General features: G+C 47.5%; 1 protein-coding gene across 6 annotated transcripts in view; it reads right to left on the bottom strand.

Moving 5' to 3' along the window:
• GFRA1 (GDNF family receptor alpha 1) overlaps window positions 1–19,206 on the bottom strand; it is a 195,229-nt gene that overhangs the window by 15,827 nt on the left and 160,196 nt on the right. For all 6 annotated transcript variants that reach the window (XM_032490828.1, XM_032490829.1, XM_032490827.1 and 3 more), the window contains 3 exons: window positions 17,376–17,485; window positions 14,574–14,708; window positions 10,607–10,788 (listed from right to left, as the gene is read on the bottom strand). In XM_032490828.1, the coding sequence (XP_032346719.1) occupies window positions 10,607–10,788; window positions 14,574–14,708; window positions 17,376–17,485 (427 nt within the window). The remainder of the gene's footprint in view (window positions 1–10,606; window positions 10,789–14,573; window positions 14,709–17,375; window positions 17,486–19,206) is intronic.

The raw sequence follows: 19,206 nt of genomic DNA, 5'->3' as shown, positions 1-19,206 counted from the left end.
AGGGCTAACGTGGGTGGATTCTGGGATGCAGCTTCCCTCTGAGCTCATCTGCTGGCACCTAAAGCCGGGAAGATTAAGTCCTAGGAGGCCACTGGCAACCTCTCCACGCTGCAAGTAGCCGGGCCCACCACACAGGGCCCCGGGCCACTTGGCAGTCTGGTCCGGAGCTCTGCCGGGAGGCCGCCAGGGGAGCCCAGAAGCAGCCTGGGTGGGGGGCCCTGCAGCTTCCCACTGCTGCTAGGGGAAGACCCCCCCAGCTCATTTCTCCTGGAGTGGGGACATAAACTCTCTCTAAGCAGGAGAGCATTATGCAAGGGAAATGCTAGATGTAGCCAAGATCTGGAATTTTTTTCTATGAGACAAAAACAACAGTGGGTGCTCAGAAACATTGTGTAACACAGTGATGATGGAAACCTCACAAAAACCGTAAACCAAGTAGCACAAATAACATGCGGCACCGAGACCGTTTTCTTAAACAAAAGGCCGAGGAAATGGCAACCAGAAGTCAGAGTCGTTGACATCCTGCACATGTGCTGAGGGCTTGGTGTTGACCCGCCTGGCACTGGCCTCACGGTCCAGTTGATCCCAGCCCCTCCTAAAACTCCCCCATCCTCAAAGTCCATGTGTGAGAAACCCAACCGTGGTTAGGTAGAAGCACTTCCGTCCACTCTGATTGTCTGGCAAGAGCCTCCTCCGACACGTCACCTGCAGGGCACTCATTCCAGGCACTGGGCAGGTGAGCCCATCACTCAGAGAAGGGTGAGGCCGTGAGGCCCTGCGGTCTCCTGCAGGTCCCCTGGTGATGGGAACCAGGTCGAGAGCCACAGTCAACATCACCAATGATTCTCTCCCCAGGCCTCATTCTGAGAGGGGTGTTTCCTTGGGAAAACTTGTTCAAACGTCCCAGACTAAGCATTCGGTGGTCACCAGAGCCCCTTTTCATTGCTCTTGCTGGCACGACTTGAGCAAGATTTGGTCCAATGCAGCAGTCTGCTCCTCCATCTCCTAAGCTCCTTACCACGTAAGCAGAAGGAGACCTGAAAAGACTCTCTGAAGCGCCCCCATTCCCACGTTAGGAGAAAGGAAAGGGGGTTTTGAGGCACCCCCGTTTCCTGGGCAGTGGTGCTCAACCAGGGGCGGTTCTGTCCCGTGGGTACATGTGGCTATGTGTGGGGACATCTTTGGTTGTTATAACTGGGGGCAGGGGCCAGTGGCATCTAGAGGACAGGGGCCAGGGTGCTGCTCAACATCCCACTGAGGCACGGGGCAGCCCCCAAAGCAGACTCACCGGGCCAAAAGGCCAACAGGGCCGAGATGGAGCAAGCCTGACCTGGGGAACGGTTCAGTTCATAGCATAGCAAGAGGTCACTAAACAACTTTTACTGAAGTTTCCAAAATTGTGCACAGTGTGCAGCCCAGCTTCAGCAAAGAATGCCAGGGAAGCAAGTGACTTCCCCTGGAGAAGCATCCACTGAACTCTTTTTAAAAACCATCACTCTGACAAGACCTCATCTTTCCTCACCTGCTCTACAGGTGCACAGCCCCAGAGGCCGCCCACAGAGCAATGCACAGCTCAGCCTGGCCCCTTGCTGCACTTCTCTGTCACTGAAGATGGGACAAAGGGGCCAGGGATACCCAAGTGCCAAAAGCCCCTTGAAGCTCACAGCTAGACGAAAACTTCCTTTGCGTCACCTCTGAGCTGGGCACTGCCCTGAGAATGCCTGATGTGCAGGACCACATTTGATCCTCATCACACCCAATGAGGCCTTCCTACTGTCATCCTCATTTCACAGATGAGAAGACTGAGGCAGAGAGGATCAGTAACTTGCCCCAGGTTTCATGGCACTGGTAAGTGGGGAAGTAAGGCCATGCTCAAAATTTCAACTCCAGCTTCCTTATGAAAAGTTTCACAGTTATGTCCCTAGAATTAAAATTAAAGTTCTGCTAACTTTTGTTCCTGGTTCCTGGGAGATAACTTCTAAAGCCCTGGAAGTTCATGAATGACAGGAGTGCCTTGGTCATGATTTTGGCTAAGATTATGGTTATGGTTATCGTTAGACCAATCATGGGTCAAGGGGTTGGGGCTTTGAGCCACGTGAGGTCAACCTTCTGACCTCCAGGGAGCAGAGACAAAGGGAAGATTGCATTCAGTCGCATGCCCAGTGGCTGAATCAACCATGCCTCTGTAATGAAACCTCAGTAGCAACTCGGGTCACGGAGGCTTGGTGGAGCCTCCTGGTGGATGAACACTGATGTGCTGGGAAGGTGGCACCCCTGATTCCACAGGAATTCCACAAGTAGAGGGCAAGGAAGCTCTCCATTGGAGACCCTCCCAGACCTCAGCCTAAGTATTACCTCCTTTGGCTCATCCTGATTCATATCCTTTACAATAAACCTGTAAATACAGTGCTTTTCTGAGATCTGAGCCATTCTAGTGAATTGAAACTGAGGGGGTCATGGGAACACCTGACTTTGTATCCAGTGGGTCAGAAGAGCAGGTGGCCTGGGGAGTCCGGAGGTACGGCTGGCATCTGAAGGGGGACAGTCTCGTTGGGGACAGTGCCCTCCACCTGCAGCGTCTGTGCTCACTCAAGGGGCTGGCGTCAGAACGGAGCTTTTCTGCAGGACACCAGTTGGTGTCAGAATAGGCGTCATTACCTTCCTTTATGCTGGTTTATGAACCAGTCTGGCACCTCCATCTGCCAGATGCTCAACCAGAATTTCGGGACTGGTTGACTCTCTATTGAATGAATAACATTCACTACCAGAAACAAAAAGGTAAGTGGTCTGATTTAGGTATTACAGTGCAGCCAGTTAAAATGCACAGAGGGGAACAAGCCGTTGTCCGATTTCTCCTCTCCTGATCAAGCCTCTGTGTCTCAGGTCTATTGTCCGAAAAATGGGAATAATATAGCTCTGACTTCATGAGGTTACTGTCAGAATTAAATTAGTTTATACATGTATATATACACACATACATACATGTGTGTGTGTCTATATATACATATATAATGTGCTTAGGACAATACTTGATCCATGGGAACTACTACATGCATATTTATTAAAACAAAACCATAAAAAGCAGAGGTGATGCAAGTTACCAAAGCAAATCGTTCTGGGATCCATCATATGATTAAGATTGCTTGTAATGTTTCCCAAAGTGAGGTTGGGGACCAGTGGTGTATAGGACACTATTTAGGTGGCACACAAACTTTTTTTTATTGTTTCAATTTTAAAATGTATACAGTGATTTCAATAGAGAGAGAACTATTGCATTCATTCACACGTTTCACAAATGTTAGGAACAGCATATCCAGATACTGAGTTTAAAGATAAATACTAAGCTAATAAGAGCACTGATGGAATGCAGATCTGGGAAAGACTGCAAACTCCTGGTCTCTGAGGCTAAGAGGCAGAGCTGGTTCTCAAACACCATCTTTTCTGCAAATAAGAGTGTTTCCTGTTTACAGTGTGTCACCTCTTCCCAGTGTCAGCACTAGTTAAAGAGACGCGGCAATGGCCTCCGGCAGACGGTCCTACTCCGGCACCCGGCTGGACCGAGATCTGACAACTGTCATGGCTCCAAGTTCACAGCCCCAAGAATCTGATTGTTAGGATGACCTCTGAAGGGACGCCTGGTGCAGAGATGGAGCCTGAAACAGCTCCATCTCTGGTCCCTTCTTCACTGACTTTTGATTTCCCTTCCTCCTTGGCCAGGTGTCTGCAGAATACCCCACCCTTTTCCCCTCCTTCCTTGGGACTTTCTACAGTAACCATATCTTAGAACCAGCAGAATGTCATTCGGTTCAAACCCTTCCTACAAATTAAGGAAGCAAAACCTAAAGAGCTCCGTCTTTTTCCCTCCATGTTCCACCAACCCCTGGGAACAGCTTTCCTGTAAGTCCCAGCGTCCAGAGTTAAAGCTCTAACACGTGCCATCAATCATAAGAACAGTGGTGGCCGCTTCCAAGTGCGGAGGGTTGGCCAGTGGTGCTGGGCCCTCTGCACGCTGGCACTGGTTCCTTAATCTTCACAGCAAACATGAGGTGGGTGATGGTTTACAGGAAAACTTCAGAGATGGTAAGAAACATGCCCCAGGACACAAAGCAGTAGGAAGTGAGCTGGGATCCTCACTCAAGTCCTGCGGACTCCAAAGCTCATGCTCTTCCCAGCACAGCCGCTCCTAGGCTGTCAACCACAGGTCGAAAAGAAAGCACTAAAGAGGTGCCACCGGGGGGCTCCACCCGCTGGCAGGGGTGGCTTTAGTACGGGGGTGAGAAATAAACACCTGTCTCCCTCTCCTTCCAGCCTCCTGCCCTCCCACCAGTCAGCCTGTGCAAAATCTCACCACCCTGGCCCTGCTCTCAAGAGCCTCTTCTCCAGTGGAAGATTAACGGGACGCCAAAGCACCCCATTGCTCTGCTAGCATAAATTGCAAGAAAAACATTTAGAATATTGATTAAGTGCTTCATGCTAGAAGATTTAAATTTACCTCCTGTATTTCCAGGATTAGCTGACATAATGGGGTCAGTCTGCTGGCACAAATGATTTACGGAACACCCATTGGCAGCTTTCCTTTTAAAACTCAACACTTAAAATTTTCACTTGGTCACAGCCAGTGGAGTCCTGAGTATGTAGCAGTTCGGATAATCGCCTTCCTGCCACATTGAGGCTTTGGCGCTTGGGTCCTGGGAAGAGCTTCACAACAATTTCCGGTCTGGTCTGGTCCCATCCAGTACAGATGGACTTTATTTAGGGCTGATGAGATACTGGGGCAGTGGAGGGGAAGGGTAGGCTGTTCTTACAGGATGGAAGGTCTTGTTTCAGATAAAGATTTTTGCAATACTCTAATATTCAATGTTCTAGTGCAATATTCAAATATTCTAATATGTCAGAGTTGAACAGATTACAAGCAGGTGTCAAAGATACTCAAATCACACCTGCCCTCTGCCCCTCCCTGCAACCTGTAAACACTGTGCTACAACATGCCAGTGCCCAGCCTGTTGCTATAAGCGTCAAAACTCTGCTCGGCCAGGAGAACGAACTGTATTGAGGCTTTCCTGAAAGACCAGGGAGGTGCAGAGCTAGACTGAAATCCAGTGAATCTAGGTTCTCTGCTCCAAGAAAGATGCCCACGTCAAGGCCTTTGCCCCCATGGCCCATAGAGGGCCGGCACTGTCCCAGCTGTGGGACCTTCAGGGCTGGCACAGTCTGACTGCCAAGGAAGGCGACCCACTTGTTGAGGGGGGAAGGGGACAGCTAGCCTTTGCACTGCTGGCTTCAGCAGTACGCATTCTTGCAAAAGCTATTCATTTGGACCCTGCTCATATCTCTTTTATGATGGAGAAAGCTGTTTTGTTAAATTCCCTTCTAGAATGTTGTCTTAAAAGTCCCGTTAGGACGAGGGGAGGAGACTTAAACTTGAGAGCTACAATTGCTGTACCTCCATCTCTCGCTCATGGCCATATTTTATTTGGTTCACGAAAAAACTGATCATGGATGCGGCTAGCCCTGTTTCCCAGAGCCTCCCCAGAATGGCCCACAACTGCCCTGCTTCCATCCTGCCAGCCCCGGCTCTGCGTGCGTGCCCGGGATCTATCCTCCCAATCACGCATCACATCCCTTTCCTGGGAAAGGGGCAGAAGCAGTGAGATTTCCTCAGGGGTCCTCAGGCCTAATCCCAACTGTATTCCCCAGTTTCAATACCTCTGTTTGACCATGGAAATCAAGGGCTTATAAAGGCCACTTTAAGAGGTCTTCTCTTTAAGCCACCTGAGTTAATAAGGCCAAATGGAGATTTTTCCAACACCTACACCTCCCAAAGATATTTCCTTTAAACAAGTTCAGTCCATTTGGTTTAAATATCCTGAGCTTTTTCCAGCTATCAGACCACTCAAGTGCACAGAAGATGAAATAATTGGTAGAATTTTGAATGTTTCTTTGTTTTTCATGTGACCGCTTTGTATGAGTCAAAGGGACATGCCGACAACAGCACAGCCCTTGTCACACTTGTTACTAATATGCCCGCCAATTAATCCTGACATGGGAGCTTGGCTGGTTACCCAAAACTGGCTTTTTTATCACCTCAGGGGGTTAGCTCTTGGATGTTTCTATGACATTTTATACTAATCAATCAACTTTCCTCTTTTTAAAGCTGAGCCTTTCACAAGAACTGCAAATGAGTCCTATACGCCCCACACTCAAGGCCACCCATTTCCCCAAACAGAACTGTGTTTGGTTTGTTGATAATTACACTTTGAAGCCGACTTTTGAAAATGTTTATTCTTATGTCTTCCCTTCCAAGGGGGAAATCTATCTCAAATGTTAAGACAGAAACCCAAGTCCCTGAGAGTTTTCTCATATTATTGTATATTTAAAAATATTACAAGAGGGTGCTTCTCGAGGGAAGTGAACTTTAGAGCTGCCAAAGATAGTTGACTTTCTCCAAATCTGTTACCAATGGATCCCAAGCTGGTTTAAGTCAGTGCTATTCTGAGTAATGACACATGCGGCTGGGACAAACGCCATTCTAAGATATTTCTAGGACCCCCCCTGGCAAATGGTAATTTATCTGAAGACAGCCAGGCTGGCGAAGGAAGGACAGATGGGAAGAATTCGTCTCCTGGGAGCCCCACGCTGAAGCAGGAGTCCTAAATCAACGCCAGGGACCACGTTCTCACGGGCTGAGGCCGTCTCATCACTCACACATCTCCCCCTAATCCTCTGGTTCACAATGATTCTTTCAGCCATTCTTAATATAGGTCATCACGCTGCAAAAAGTTTTACTGGCGAACTTTCCGTCTTTCCCCTGTGCCCCGTCTCACGGAATTTCCGCAGGAAGAGCCCCAGCCTGAAGCACGAGCTTTCTGCTTTCCCCATCATTCCATCGCTACCTTCAGGAAATTCTGGGACATACAACTCTCTTAAAATCTCCTCCCTTTCTCTTTTTCTCTTTCCCCCTCAGCTTTATTGAGGTATGACTGACAAATAAAAATTGTATTTTTCTGAGGCGTACAATGTGATGTTTTGATACACGTATACGTTGTGACAGGTTTACCTCAATCAAGCTAATTAACACGTTCGTCACCTCACATAGGACCGTGTTTGGGGGGACGGGGGTCAGAACAACTCAGCTGTACTCTCTTGGCAATACTGTAGTGTGTACTTGAAATTTGCCAACTGTAGTCACCGTGCTGTGTATCAGAGCTCCAGGTCTCATTCATCCGGCATATCTGAAATTGTGTACCCTGTGACTAGTATCTCCCCATTTCCCTACCCCCCAGCCCCTGGTGACCACCATTTTTGTCTCTGCTTTAAAGACTTCAACTTTTTTAGATTCCACATATAAATGAGATCATGAATCTGGAGGACATTATGCTAAGCGAAATAAGCCAGACACAGAAAGACAAATACTGCATGACCTCCTTTTCTATTTTTTCCCTCTTCCTCTTTGTCTATGCCTAATTCAAAGAGCCCAGGTTGTCCAAGGTCATGAAGCAAGGCAAAGAGCACACTGGCCTCCGAGTCAGAAACCCTAGCCCCTCCAGAGAACTACTGTGTGATCTCAGGTACGTCACTGGCCTGCCTCTGCCTCAGCTGCCTCATATGTAAGAGAGAGGGGTGTCTAGCATACTCGACTCATGGTCTGCTGGGAGGACTAAAGGGCACAATGCACGGGAAAGATGTTTTGCAAAACAAAACACACTCTACACCTGTTAGTGCTGACTCCCACCGAAGTCCCTTCTGTAACACCTCACCCCAAGCAAGACACAGCACCACCATCCCTCTCTTGCGAAGGGACCAAGTGGCCAATTGACTTGGGATTAAGATACCTATCGCACGTGATGTTCTGGAACATTCGCTCTGTCCCAGGCACTAAGCATTACTCCACTTAATCCTCTCGATCTAGCAGCTAGGTGGCCCTTGCATTTTATAGAGGAGGAGGCAGTCTTGGAGAGGCCATGATGCTGGTGAGGACAAGAGCCAGGCTCTGCACACAGGCTTGGCTGCAGGACCCATGCCTTCACCTGCACCGCACAGGTACAAAAACGGGCTCAAATGGGTAGCTGGCTTAGGAAGTGAGGTGAAGTTTTATGGAATCCTTAAGGGCTCCCTGGAAGTAAAATGCTGCTGCTCCAAGATACGTGGACTCTGCGCGTCACAGGGAAGAGAGGTGTGGCCACCCCCTCTTTCCCTGGTGCTCCCACACCTCCATTTCTCCCTCTGCTGAGAAGTTAAATGGCAGCGCTGAGATAAGTATCATGCTTTAATTTTACTTTGCCCCTCCATTTATGAGGCAGAGTTCTTGTCCCTAACACAGGGGAAGAAAAGGCTGTTTCTTGGGAATAGACCTCATGTGCCCCTTGATGATGCCAGGGCAACGCTGCAGTGGTACAGAGTGCCCCTTACAGGGAGGGGTGTCTGGGCAGCTCTTGTTGGAGGCAAATATTGTGTGGCTGAGCCAAGCTCTGCACCCCAGGATGCAGAAGTCAGGTGATCTGGTGGGGCAGGGGCAGCGAGGTGGGGAGAACACCTCCTCATGGCTGACAGGCTCCCCTCCCGTTGGGGAAACGCATCTCACGGAGTTTCCGTGAAGATTGTTCTTCTGAGATGGCATCTATTAACTTAATCTGACCTTCCAAAAATGTTGACAAGCTGCATCATGCCCACAATTTGTAAGTTCACTGCGGACAGATTTTGGTTTTTTTGAATGCCCATCTCCATGAAGTTTCCAAAACACAGAAGGAACTTAATAAATAGGCTGAACACTGCCTCTGCTGCCATGCTTTGTGCATCTCAGACAAGTGCAGACAAAAGCCTGGTTTTGCTGCAGCTGGAGCTCGCCTTTTCTTGCGGTCAGGAACCACCTCTGACCCACTGTCATCACCTCATCATAACAGGGTCCTACCCTCATCTGGCCACCTGTCTCTACTGATGCTGGAGTCTGAGTGGACCTGACAAGAACAGGTATGTCTGGACACAGGAGAAAGCAGCACCCAGAGATGAAGAGACTGCTCTGTCTCCCTCCAGATCTACTCTGTGCAGGTCACTTCTCCCTGAACCTCGGGGCTCTGCTGCAGGATGGGGCAGTTAGCTGCCAAAGTATTCCCCACGCCTCCTCCCAGTTCTGCATTTTCTACACGGGGCTTTGGAGATGGGAAGTGCTCAGGAAATGCTCTGGAAGCATGAGGAACATCTGGTTGACCTTAGGCTGGTGGCTTCCCTACCTGTATTCTCCTTAGTGTTGTGTGTGTGAGTGCGTCTGCAGGTGTTGGTGGAGACCCAGGAGGAAGAGGAGAGGGACCAAAGCCCAGCTGAATGGCAGGAAGGATATTCTAAGATGAAGAGGGGAAGCTGCAGGTGAGAAGACAGCAAGCAAATCAGAAGTGGAAAAATTGTCCCAATACTTTCTAGGGAACAGACTGGGTTGTGAGTCAAGGAGGTATTTAGCAAAGAAGGCTTCCGACAAGCGTTCTGGTGAGGCTGAACCTTGGCGGGGCCAGGGGTGGGGGAAGAGAGGATGTATTCCAGTGACAAATGTGTAGTGACAGCATGGTGCATGGCACATGTCCCCTCCCCTAATACGGCTGGAGGCGGAAGTCACCACATGGTCACCACTGCCCCCTAAATACAGGAAGAACCATGAAAAAAACACAGGACTCACAATTCCCGGGACTGGCTCTGTGACTCACTAGCTCCGTCAAGAGAGTTACCTGGATGAGCCCCCACGTCCGCCAGTGAGACAACAAGGCTAACAGCACCGCAGCAACAATACAGTAGCAGCGCCCCTCCCGCAGCCGTCAGGAGGGTGCCCGCCAAGGAGATAAAGTGTGTGCAAATGCTTGGTGAACAGAGGAATACGTTCCCAAATAGCTGAATACTCATTAACGACGAAAAAAATATCAAGAAAAAGGCAGAATAAACACTCTGCTTTGACTCAAGTCAGGAAACCACCATTAGAGTGTCACTGCAGATCCGGATGAACCCCAGAGAAGTCGCTGGGCCTTGCTCACTGGTCTCTATTCACACGAGGGGTTTTCAGCCCAGCTCCTCTCCCACAGAGGAGCTTCCTGAAGAACGATCCTGGATGGGACTCTACGTTTGCATTAACGCTGCGCAAGTAACACTGTCTCTGGTTTATCTTTAGACAGAGCCGAATACTCCACACTGAGTCTAAGGGGCAGTGATGGTGACAGAGCAAGAGCTCCTTCGTTTCCCACAAGCTGCTGTTTTGTAGAGAACACCGAGTCAGCGTAAGAAATAAATAAAGAGCCAATTTGACCCCACCACCCCACAAACAGAAAGCTAAAGGATTTCTCTGCTCAGCCCCCTCATTTTACAGGTGAAGACACCGAGGCCGAAGCCCTGCCCCTTGTAAACGGTAGAGTCGGTTCCCGAGCTCATCTTCCTCTCCACCCTACGGCACATCACCACCTCCATCTCGCATGTTTAAAATGCACTTTTAAGATTCAAACCTGAGCAGCATTCTATCATTCACCATCCATCTCTAAATGCATTTCAGAAAATGAATCTGTGCCGCCCGCCCGCCCCCCCCCCCCGCCAAGAAGTGAGTGCCCACAGGGACTTCGGCCCCTGCTCTTCTTACCTGTAAATTTGCACAAGGCGGTAAAACATGAGTGGGGATTTCATTCTCAGACCCCGCTGGCCCCAGGGGCTTGTTCTTGACCCGGAAGGCTGTGGTGGTGGTGGCAGTGGTGGTCTGAGCTGGGAGGGCTGGCTGCCATACCGTCACATCCGAGCCATTGCCAAAGGCTTGAATTGCATTTTCTGCAGTAAAACAGGAGGAAATCCAATTTCAAAGTCAAGCAGCAAATGTAACAGACAGGATACATGAAGCCAAAGAGGCACACTAGAAACTCTGATGAGTGCACTGGACTTCTCTGAACAGAACCCATCCATCCATCCTCCCTACATGTGCTGAGAGCCAGCCATGGGTCAGATGCTCAAAAATCAATTCACTCATTAAACACTGAGCTGGACACTCAGCTATGCTCTAAGTGCAACAAATATTTATTGTGTCCCTATTCGTGTACCAGGTGCTGAGCAAGATCCTTGCCCTGAAACACTCATCAGTCGATCCTTTTGAAACCCAGCCTCAGACCTGTTATTTGGGATCATAATCACTGTTCCATCTTCCAGGAAAATGCTTGGGCTTTGTCAAAATCCTATACTAAAAGCAAACTAATTAGTGGGTTTTTTTTTAAGCACCACATCTCTAATTACGAGACGGGGGTGACTCAGGGGCATGATACTCATTTGGCAGGCAGTAGAATAAAAAGCAAAACAATATGATTCACTACCACGAGCACCTACTATGAACCCAGCATTGCTCAAAGTACCAATGCAATCAGTTTCTTTAAAAGAAAGAAAAAAAAATCTATCCCAAACCTCATCAATAATAAATAGTGAAAATTTAAGTAAGATTATTTTTTCTCTTTCTGCTTCCAGTCTTCCAAACAAAATCTGCATAATTAGGACGGAGTAGCCCTGCTTAAATTAAAAGTTTAAAATGTAAAACTTTAAAAGCTTATTACAATTTCATGGGATTAGATTGTTTTTATGGCAAGAATAAATTGGTTGTGTGTTGTTCCCTTCCCCCAAATGAATAAAAAACAGTTTTTAATCAGGTCCTCAGGGATTTGGCCTGGATTTAGGATTTTTTTTTATTTCATATTCATTGTATAGGAAATCAAACTCCTCCATTTGGGACCTGAATGTGCAAATTGTTAACGTATGACTCTTAGCTGGCATTTTTTGATACACAAGACAGAATAATTTAAGCCTAATCTTCCTCTTAGAAGTGACATTTTGTTCTAAAATTGTTATCCTTCAAGTTCAGCAAATTGGAAGCTTGTTTTCTAAAACTTTACATTTTCCAGGCTGTAAGAAACAGCTTCAAATTAGTATCAGTGCTTCTTAGGCTCCCAGCCATGTTACATGGCTTAACGGGCAGGTGGAAGGTAAAGAAAGAGGTATTTGCGGGACTAGTTTCCTTAAGTGCCCCAGGACAACAAGAGCAAAACAACAAAACCCTCCTTTTCCTTGTGAAGAATGGCAGATTCAGGAGACTGCTGCCATGTGTTGACACTACCTGTGATTTCCAGCCTGTCTGCCTTGCTACTTGGGGAGACTTTGCGCATTTGCTCATTCATTCATTCAAAAGTCCGGGGAACATCCACTAAGCCTCAGGCACTGCTCTGTGCTGGGGATGGATCATCAGTGGACCGCAAAGAAACAATAACAGACAAAAGTCCCTGCCCTCATGGAAGCCACATTCTGGTTGAGGAGGCAAATAAGTAAAATATGTAACACATTAGGTAGTGAGAAATGCTTGCAGACAAACTAAGCAGGGGTGGGGTTCAGGGAACACTGCGGGTGGGAACAAAGAAATACAGCTTAAATGAAGTTGGCCAAGGGGCACAGGGTGACATCTGAAGAAAGACCTGAGTGACGGTAACTGGCATCTCCTCTCCATCTCCAGATCATTCTCCGCTCTTCCCCTCACCTCTGCCATGCATTCTGGCTTAAAAGTAACTGTTTCCCTCCCAATTACCAGAAGGAAACCATAGGTTGGAGTCGTGCTCATGTTAGGGGAATCGGAGAGCTTTGGTTAACCTGAAAGGAGCAGAACTGGGTTATTGCATTTGGGTTGGAATCGACGAATTCCAGTTCCTTCTTCTCAGGGGCCTGTTGCAAGAGACTGAATTTACAGCCCTGTGTCTTTGGTAGGCTGGCTCCTTCTAATCAAAGTATAAATGGAATGACTAAGAAAAATTCTGGCTGGCTTTGGTCCCTGTCGAAGACCAAGTGCACTTATTTTTATTGAAAAGTCATTAGCAATAAGATACCATTATCCCCCGTCATCAAAATATTATTAAGCATGGACAACTTTCATTTCCCTTAGAGGCAGTGGTTTCCCAGCCCAAGTGAGTATAATCTTTCCTCACACTGACCTCTATTGTCATTGCTTTATCTTCATTAAAACTTGTATTCTGCCAGAAGAGTGTGCAGAATGTGAAAAAGAGGAGATGATATAGATATATATATATAACATATATATATATAAAATACATATATATAGATATATTTTAGTAAGGACCAAACAAGAGGCTTAAGGTATAGTTCCCTGGTGTGCCCAGTGTCTTTGCAAATGTACTTCAGGCTAGTTTTATGGGTTTAAAATTTCTCTTACGTGTCCAAAAGCTTGTTTTAGTTTTAAGATGATCAAAGCATTTGGTTACAGCTTTCCTACTCAAGTACCTACTGAACAAATCTCTTAGGTTTGTCTTCTCAACAAAAGGAACAATTGAAAAAGTTTTAGAAATAACACTTAAAAACTCTTCCATGTGCACGTGGTGAACAGTTAGCTAATTCTTTAAAAATTGGTCAGCGCATCATGGAGAAATTGTCACCTGAGGACACAGTGCTTAGGAGGGTGGCTACGACGTCCTAGAATCCTGGTCCACCCCTCCCACTGGAAAGTCATACCTGGTCCCTGACGCCCAGGTGTATGTTCTTGTCCAGTAGGCCCTTCAGTATCAGGCATGAAACAAAAGCCCCTCGGGACTCAGGGGGCTGTAGAAGGAACTACAGCTTTGGATTCTGTCTCTGGCACGGGTGCTCTATGTGAAATGGAGACGATAATAATTTTCTAGGACTCTTGTGCAGGTTACATTCAATGAATGTATACACTCCCTCCAGAGTGAGTTTACACTCCCTATGGAGTGTTTGCACACACAGAAGGTGCCCCATAAATTAACGGTGGCTGCCACAAAATGTGAGTGAGGTATCCAAGCATCTCAGCTGGTTCAACACCTGGAAAGTGCACGTCCTGGATAAAAGGGAGACCCAGCACAGAGCTTTCGGAGTTCATCTGATCGTGCCCATCATTCACCCCCGTACATTTCTCTCTATCCTTCTCCCTTTGGGAAACATGTTTCTAAATTGCCTAAAGGACTCTACAGTAATAACCAATACTGTTTCCAAGCAGAGTCCCCCACCTCCAACCCCATCTCCAGAGATAATCTGCATCCTCGAAGCTCCGGGCTGCATTGCCAGCCAATCCCAACTCAAGAACTGTTGCTTCTCCTCAGAGCCAAGCCCGAACATCCAGGGGACTATTGACGTTTAACATTCTCGTTTTTCTCAGGGAGCCCTCGGAGGCCTACCCCCATCTAATCTGTCTGAGCTTCTCCCACTGTCTATTCCGCCCAGGTTTTAAGAGCCTTTGGAACTGACTCGGCGCTGGTTGCCAAGATCAAAATTTCATCTGTGGGTAGAAGTGTTCTTTCCCACATAATGTGCTCTCAGTGGTTTCACTCTCTCCCTCTCTCGGGCTCTAGACGCACTGTCTTGGCAGCACCCAGTTCATGGCTTGCTCTGTCCCTGCTGAGTGATGCAGCAGGGCCAAAAGGAGCCGGATTCACCATCCGCCATCAGGGAAAGAGAGACAGAGAGACGGAGGAGGCAGATGCAAGAAACGTGAAGGTACAGCTTGAAGTTAGAGGGGAAGACATGTTTGTATATTTGTTGCCTATTTTTTCCAAACTCACTGAGACATGTGTTGTCCTTGAAGAAATTCAGGAATTTCAAACACTCCTCCAGGTCGTTTCCACTGTTGCTGCAGTCACACCATGGGGCCACGCTGAGGCTACTGGAGTCTATGTAGTTGGGGGTCATGACTGTACCTACAAGAGTAAAAACAAGGCAGGCATTTTAATCTTGTGTGATGATATAAACTTTTCTACAGCCTAGAAAGAAACAAATGTTCTTCTGACAGCGGATGCACCGTGGCTAATTACAAACATTGTGTTTGCTGAGTGGGAAATTATGTTAAGCAATGCATTTTCTTGGCAATTTCTCTTGAGCACATAAAATAATTTACACATTTACTTAAAAAATTCGAACAGAACTCCTTGGGCTGCACTTAGGGTATTTTTCTCTGCACAAATGGTATGCATGTCGTGGAGGAGGAGAGAATTAACTTGGAATGCATGAGTTGCCAAATCCCTTGCATTTTCTTGAAAATGTCATTAATCTTTATAAATAGATAGAGCTGGTTTTACATATCTTAAAAATCCTTTCAGGACTTTGAAATCCACTTCCCTCGGAAGCAAATGGCTCCTTCAGAGGAACACAGGGAAGCTGAGAAGCTCTCCTTATAGGTTACGCAGCATCCTGAATGTATATGAAGAGGCCTCTGCTCACCAGACTCTCAACTGATTTACATAAAGTCTTCCACGTTGTGACGAAATCGGAAACAAACAGTGGAAATTCTCTAAGCCCATGGCTCCTAGAGTATTGTCTCAGTGGTCCTCAAAAGTCCTCAGAGAAATGCTGGGTGGTCTCTCTTGCCTACATCTTCCTGTATTCATTGTTTTCCTGATGCGTTCTGTCCTGGCACAGATAAACAATGCATGTATACTTAATAGGACCCAAATGTCTTCTCCTGGGCGGTTCACACCAGGCAATGCCTTTTCATGCCAAGAAGCCTTCTGTTTTTATATATTTTATGGAAGTAAGAAGTAATAGGCAGTCCAGTGAGCCACGGGATATATTTGGTTCAGAAACAGAAAAAAAAATTATTTTTAAGCTCTTCTGGGTCAAGGGTATATCTTCTTTGCCCTACATCCCTTGCTGACTTGAACTACATCGTGTCCCATTATACCTTGAGATGAAAACATTAACCCACAGCAGAAAGCAGCTTTTAACTTTGGGCGAGAAGGGAGCGGGCACCCCTCAAACACTGAGTGAGACGGTTAGAGTATGTGCACCAAGCACCCATGGTATGCCTGGCGCCATAATGGATCCCTGCCATTTGGAAGAAGTAGGAACAAGCTTGGTTCTGAGAGAAGCTAGAACCCAATGACCAGTGTAGAGGGAAAGATCTGGACCCAAGAGAGAAATAAACTTTGGTCCATTGAATGCACTGTCTCGACCAGCTGGTCCCTTAAATGATGAGGATTTCATCCTCCTCAGGTATGTAACAGTTTGCCAAGCCAGGAGTGCCTGGGAGCTCTGTGCCTTCGCCCCTCGTAGAGGATTTAATGAGCATGTGCGCCTGGAAGGTACGGACTTAAGGTGTTAGCAGTGATTACATCCGGGAGTGGGGCAGAAGATCCTTAACATTGTCTCCTCTGGGTTTCTCTGTATTTTTTTTTTTAATTCTTTACAATGAGCACACCTTAATTACTTCCATTATTTCTTAATCTGAAATTCCACAGTTGATAAGTAATCCTTACTAGAGACTACTTAAGAAGAGGAGAGAGTGAATGCAAATTTAGAGTCCTGACTGCAGGAAGATGAGCTCATGGGACACACCGTAAGAACAGTGAAAGGTACTACCTGGTGAAAGGTACTACCCAAGGGAGCACTAGAATCCTTGCAGACAGCGTTGGGAGGAGTGTGCAGGCACCTGCAGTGTCCCTGCATTAAGTATCCTTGGTTTTTCCCAGTGGTTCTTGCTGAAGATGCTCCAGTGACAAAGAATTTGGTCCGTGCTGTCGCTCTTGGTGGGACGTTATTCCTGCTTGGTGACTTATGTGATGCTGGCAGGAGCTCACACCCTGGCTGAGCCATCACGCTTCTGCCAACCATGATTTCGCTCATCCTTCCACAGCCTTCACTCTGTGTTCCTTCTCTAACATCAGTCATGAGAGAGCCCTGCCACCAAGGCTCCTGCAGTGCCCGGAACCGGCAGTTCCTCCTTCCCTCCTGCCTGGCCCGTTTATCCCTTGGCATGAATCTGCCTCACTCTGTCCCTCTTCCAACTCACTGGTGCCTCGTTTAACTGCATGGTTCTCCTGAATGCCATGAACTTGCTTCTTCTATGGTCTCAGGTCTTGGAAGACAGAAAATATTCCTTCCAGTCTGTTCTCAGGGGGAAAAAATTTACCCAGACCCCTTCGTACCCACCAGGAGCTGAATTATCAAAAATAATGGCAAACAGGAATCCCATTTCTGGGAAACAGCCCTTTTGATTTCCCCAGATTGAATGACTTCCAAGTTCCCTTTCTCCAAAGTTCCCTAATTCAATTAACTTGGTTTGACTCACTCTCCTCTTCCCCCACGCTTTTCCCCCTACTTCTGTGCCATGTGGTCGGTTCTCTAACTGAGGTGCTTCCCAAGTCTCCACACTTGCTGCTTTCTTGCTCCTTAATAATCCCTGCTTCCTGCCTCTGTGCATCCATTAGCTTTTTTTTTTTTTCCTTTTTTTACCAGCAAGTCCTAAAGGGCCCAACATCAAAACACCAGCACAGAGGGCTACTAGGAGCTTTTTACATCCACAGAGAGCAGCGGGCTACAATGGAAGGAGTCTGACTTTTCTCCCTTCCGCATTCTCTCCCCAGTCTTACCAATAAGCCCCGAGTAGGCGAGGAGGCAGTCGGCGTAGTTCTCCTTCAGACAGCTGCTGACAGACCTTGACTCTGGTTGGCAGTTGGTGAAAAAATCTGCCAGGCGGGATCTGCAACAGGAAAAAAGGGCGTGGGGGATGTGCTTTAAAATATCCTAAGCTTGTGGACAGACACTTTTTTTTTCCTTTATTCTTTTGTTGATAGGCTTTTTTCCACACAGACAAAATACAGAAAACGTGAACTCAAAGTGTTAGCATCCTCTCTTACACAACCCCCCCCCAAACCGTCCCTGCACCCACCTGTGTCTGCTTCTTCACAGAGAAGTCTTCAGGGCCTATAACTGGAGAAATCAAGATGCTTTGAAGTTTCCATTCAATATTTATTTCTGACTAGACTTATTTGCATCTTTAGGAAATATGGTTCTGCACGCACTCACCGGAGATCCACACTGGGAAAATATTTACTTTATACAGAAACATGTCCCTGGCATCAAAATAAGATCCTACAGCCCATCTGCTCCCGTAATTCCTAGTGGCTTTAAAAATATGTGTATCTGTCTTATAAGTCATGTCTCATCCACCACCCCGGCTTGGGCAGTGTGTGTGTGGGGGCAGTAATTTATTCCAGCCCAGTGATACTGAGGAGCTCGCCTTCCCAGAACCGAAGGGAAGGAATGGCAGGAGGACAGGGTGATGCTGGTTCTGGGTGCGGTTTCTTTGTCTGACTGGGTGTAGCGGGTCCCCTGGTCAACAAGCAGCATCTGCCTGCGATTCTGGAAGCCTCCAGGGGCCAATGCAGTCCACCCAGAAGCCCTGGATGGTGGTGGAGTTGCAGAGACCCGGAAGTGGAGATGGGCCACAGACAACGCTGGTCTGGGGAGGAAAAGGGCTCTTTGTGGCCAACTGGCTATTTTTTTTTAATCTGAAGAGGATATTGTTGGAGAAATCCTGAATGAGCGCTGGGCCACCTCTGAGGTCATCATCCAACAGAGCAGACAACAGTTCTGTTTCTGTGTGAGGAACACAACGGACTTCAAGAGCACTGAGATAATCTGGCAATCGTGGGAGACAACGAATGGTTGTCTCAGCTTTCTCCTTTTTTGCTTACTCGGGTTGGCAGCCAACATACCCAGGCTTGTTTTCACTTCTTTCCACCCAGGAAACTGTATTTACCGAGCATACTTAGTGATACAAACAAGCTTGCGTTGGTGGGACAGAGCAAGGGAGGACGGACGTGTGCAGATCACAGAGGTGTATGAAGGGCCTGCAGGAAGCACATTCTGTGTCCCTTTCCTGCAACTTTAACTGGAAGGGGATTAAAAGGCCTGATGAAATTATCTAAGTTCACAGCGCACTGCAAAGGCTGCATAGTGTTCTTGCAGGATGGGGCGCTCTTGGAACCCTTGTGAACAAGGCGTGTCTGCACCTGCCTGTCTGTGCCGATCTGCACACTCCGTATGTCGAGTGCCTGGTTCCATCACTGTGACTCCCGGGGGCAGGTGCTGGAGCTCGGCTTTATTTTCTTTGCACAGCACCTGACACTCCTCAGACAGTCCCTTTACAACGCTTCCCAAGCAGGGACATGTGCTGAAGCTAAGTGGCTCGGCCAAATCCTCTAAATGAGGCTTGTGGGTGCGCCTGGATCTCTCCCACGGTCCAGCCTCGCTGCTGTTTTCTGACTCTAATTGAACACACTGAAGGGCATAAAACCTGGTCATTTTCTGTAGCCTGGTTAAAGGACTTATTTTTCAGAGGAAATCCCCAAAGGTGACCCAGGCTTACTCAACTGGCACCAACGGCATCCAGCTTGGATTGAGTGTTAATTTCAGAAG

Source organism: Camelus ferus, chromosome 11 (assembly GCF_009834535.1).
Source record: "Camelus ferus isolate YT-003-E chromosome 11, BCGSAC_Cfer_1.0, whole genome shotgun sequence".
Classification (NCBI taxonomy): Eukaryota; Metazoa; Chordata; class Mammalia; order Artiodactyla; family Camelidae; genus Camelus; species Camelus ferus.
The sequence above is the reverse complement of the archived record's forward strand: the minus strand, read 5'-3'. Positions and strand labels throughout refer to the sequence as shown.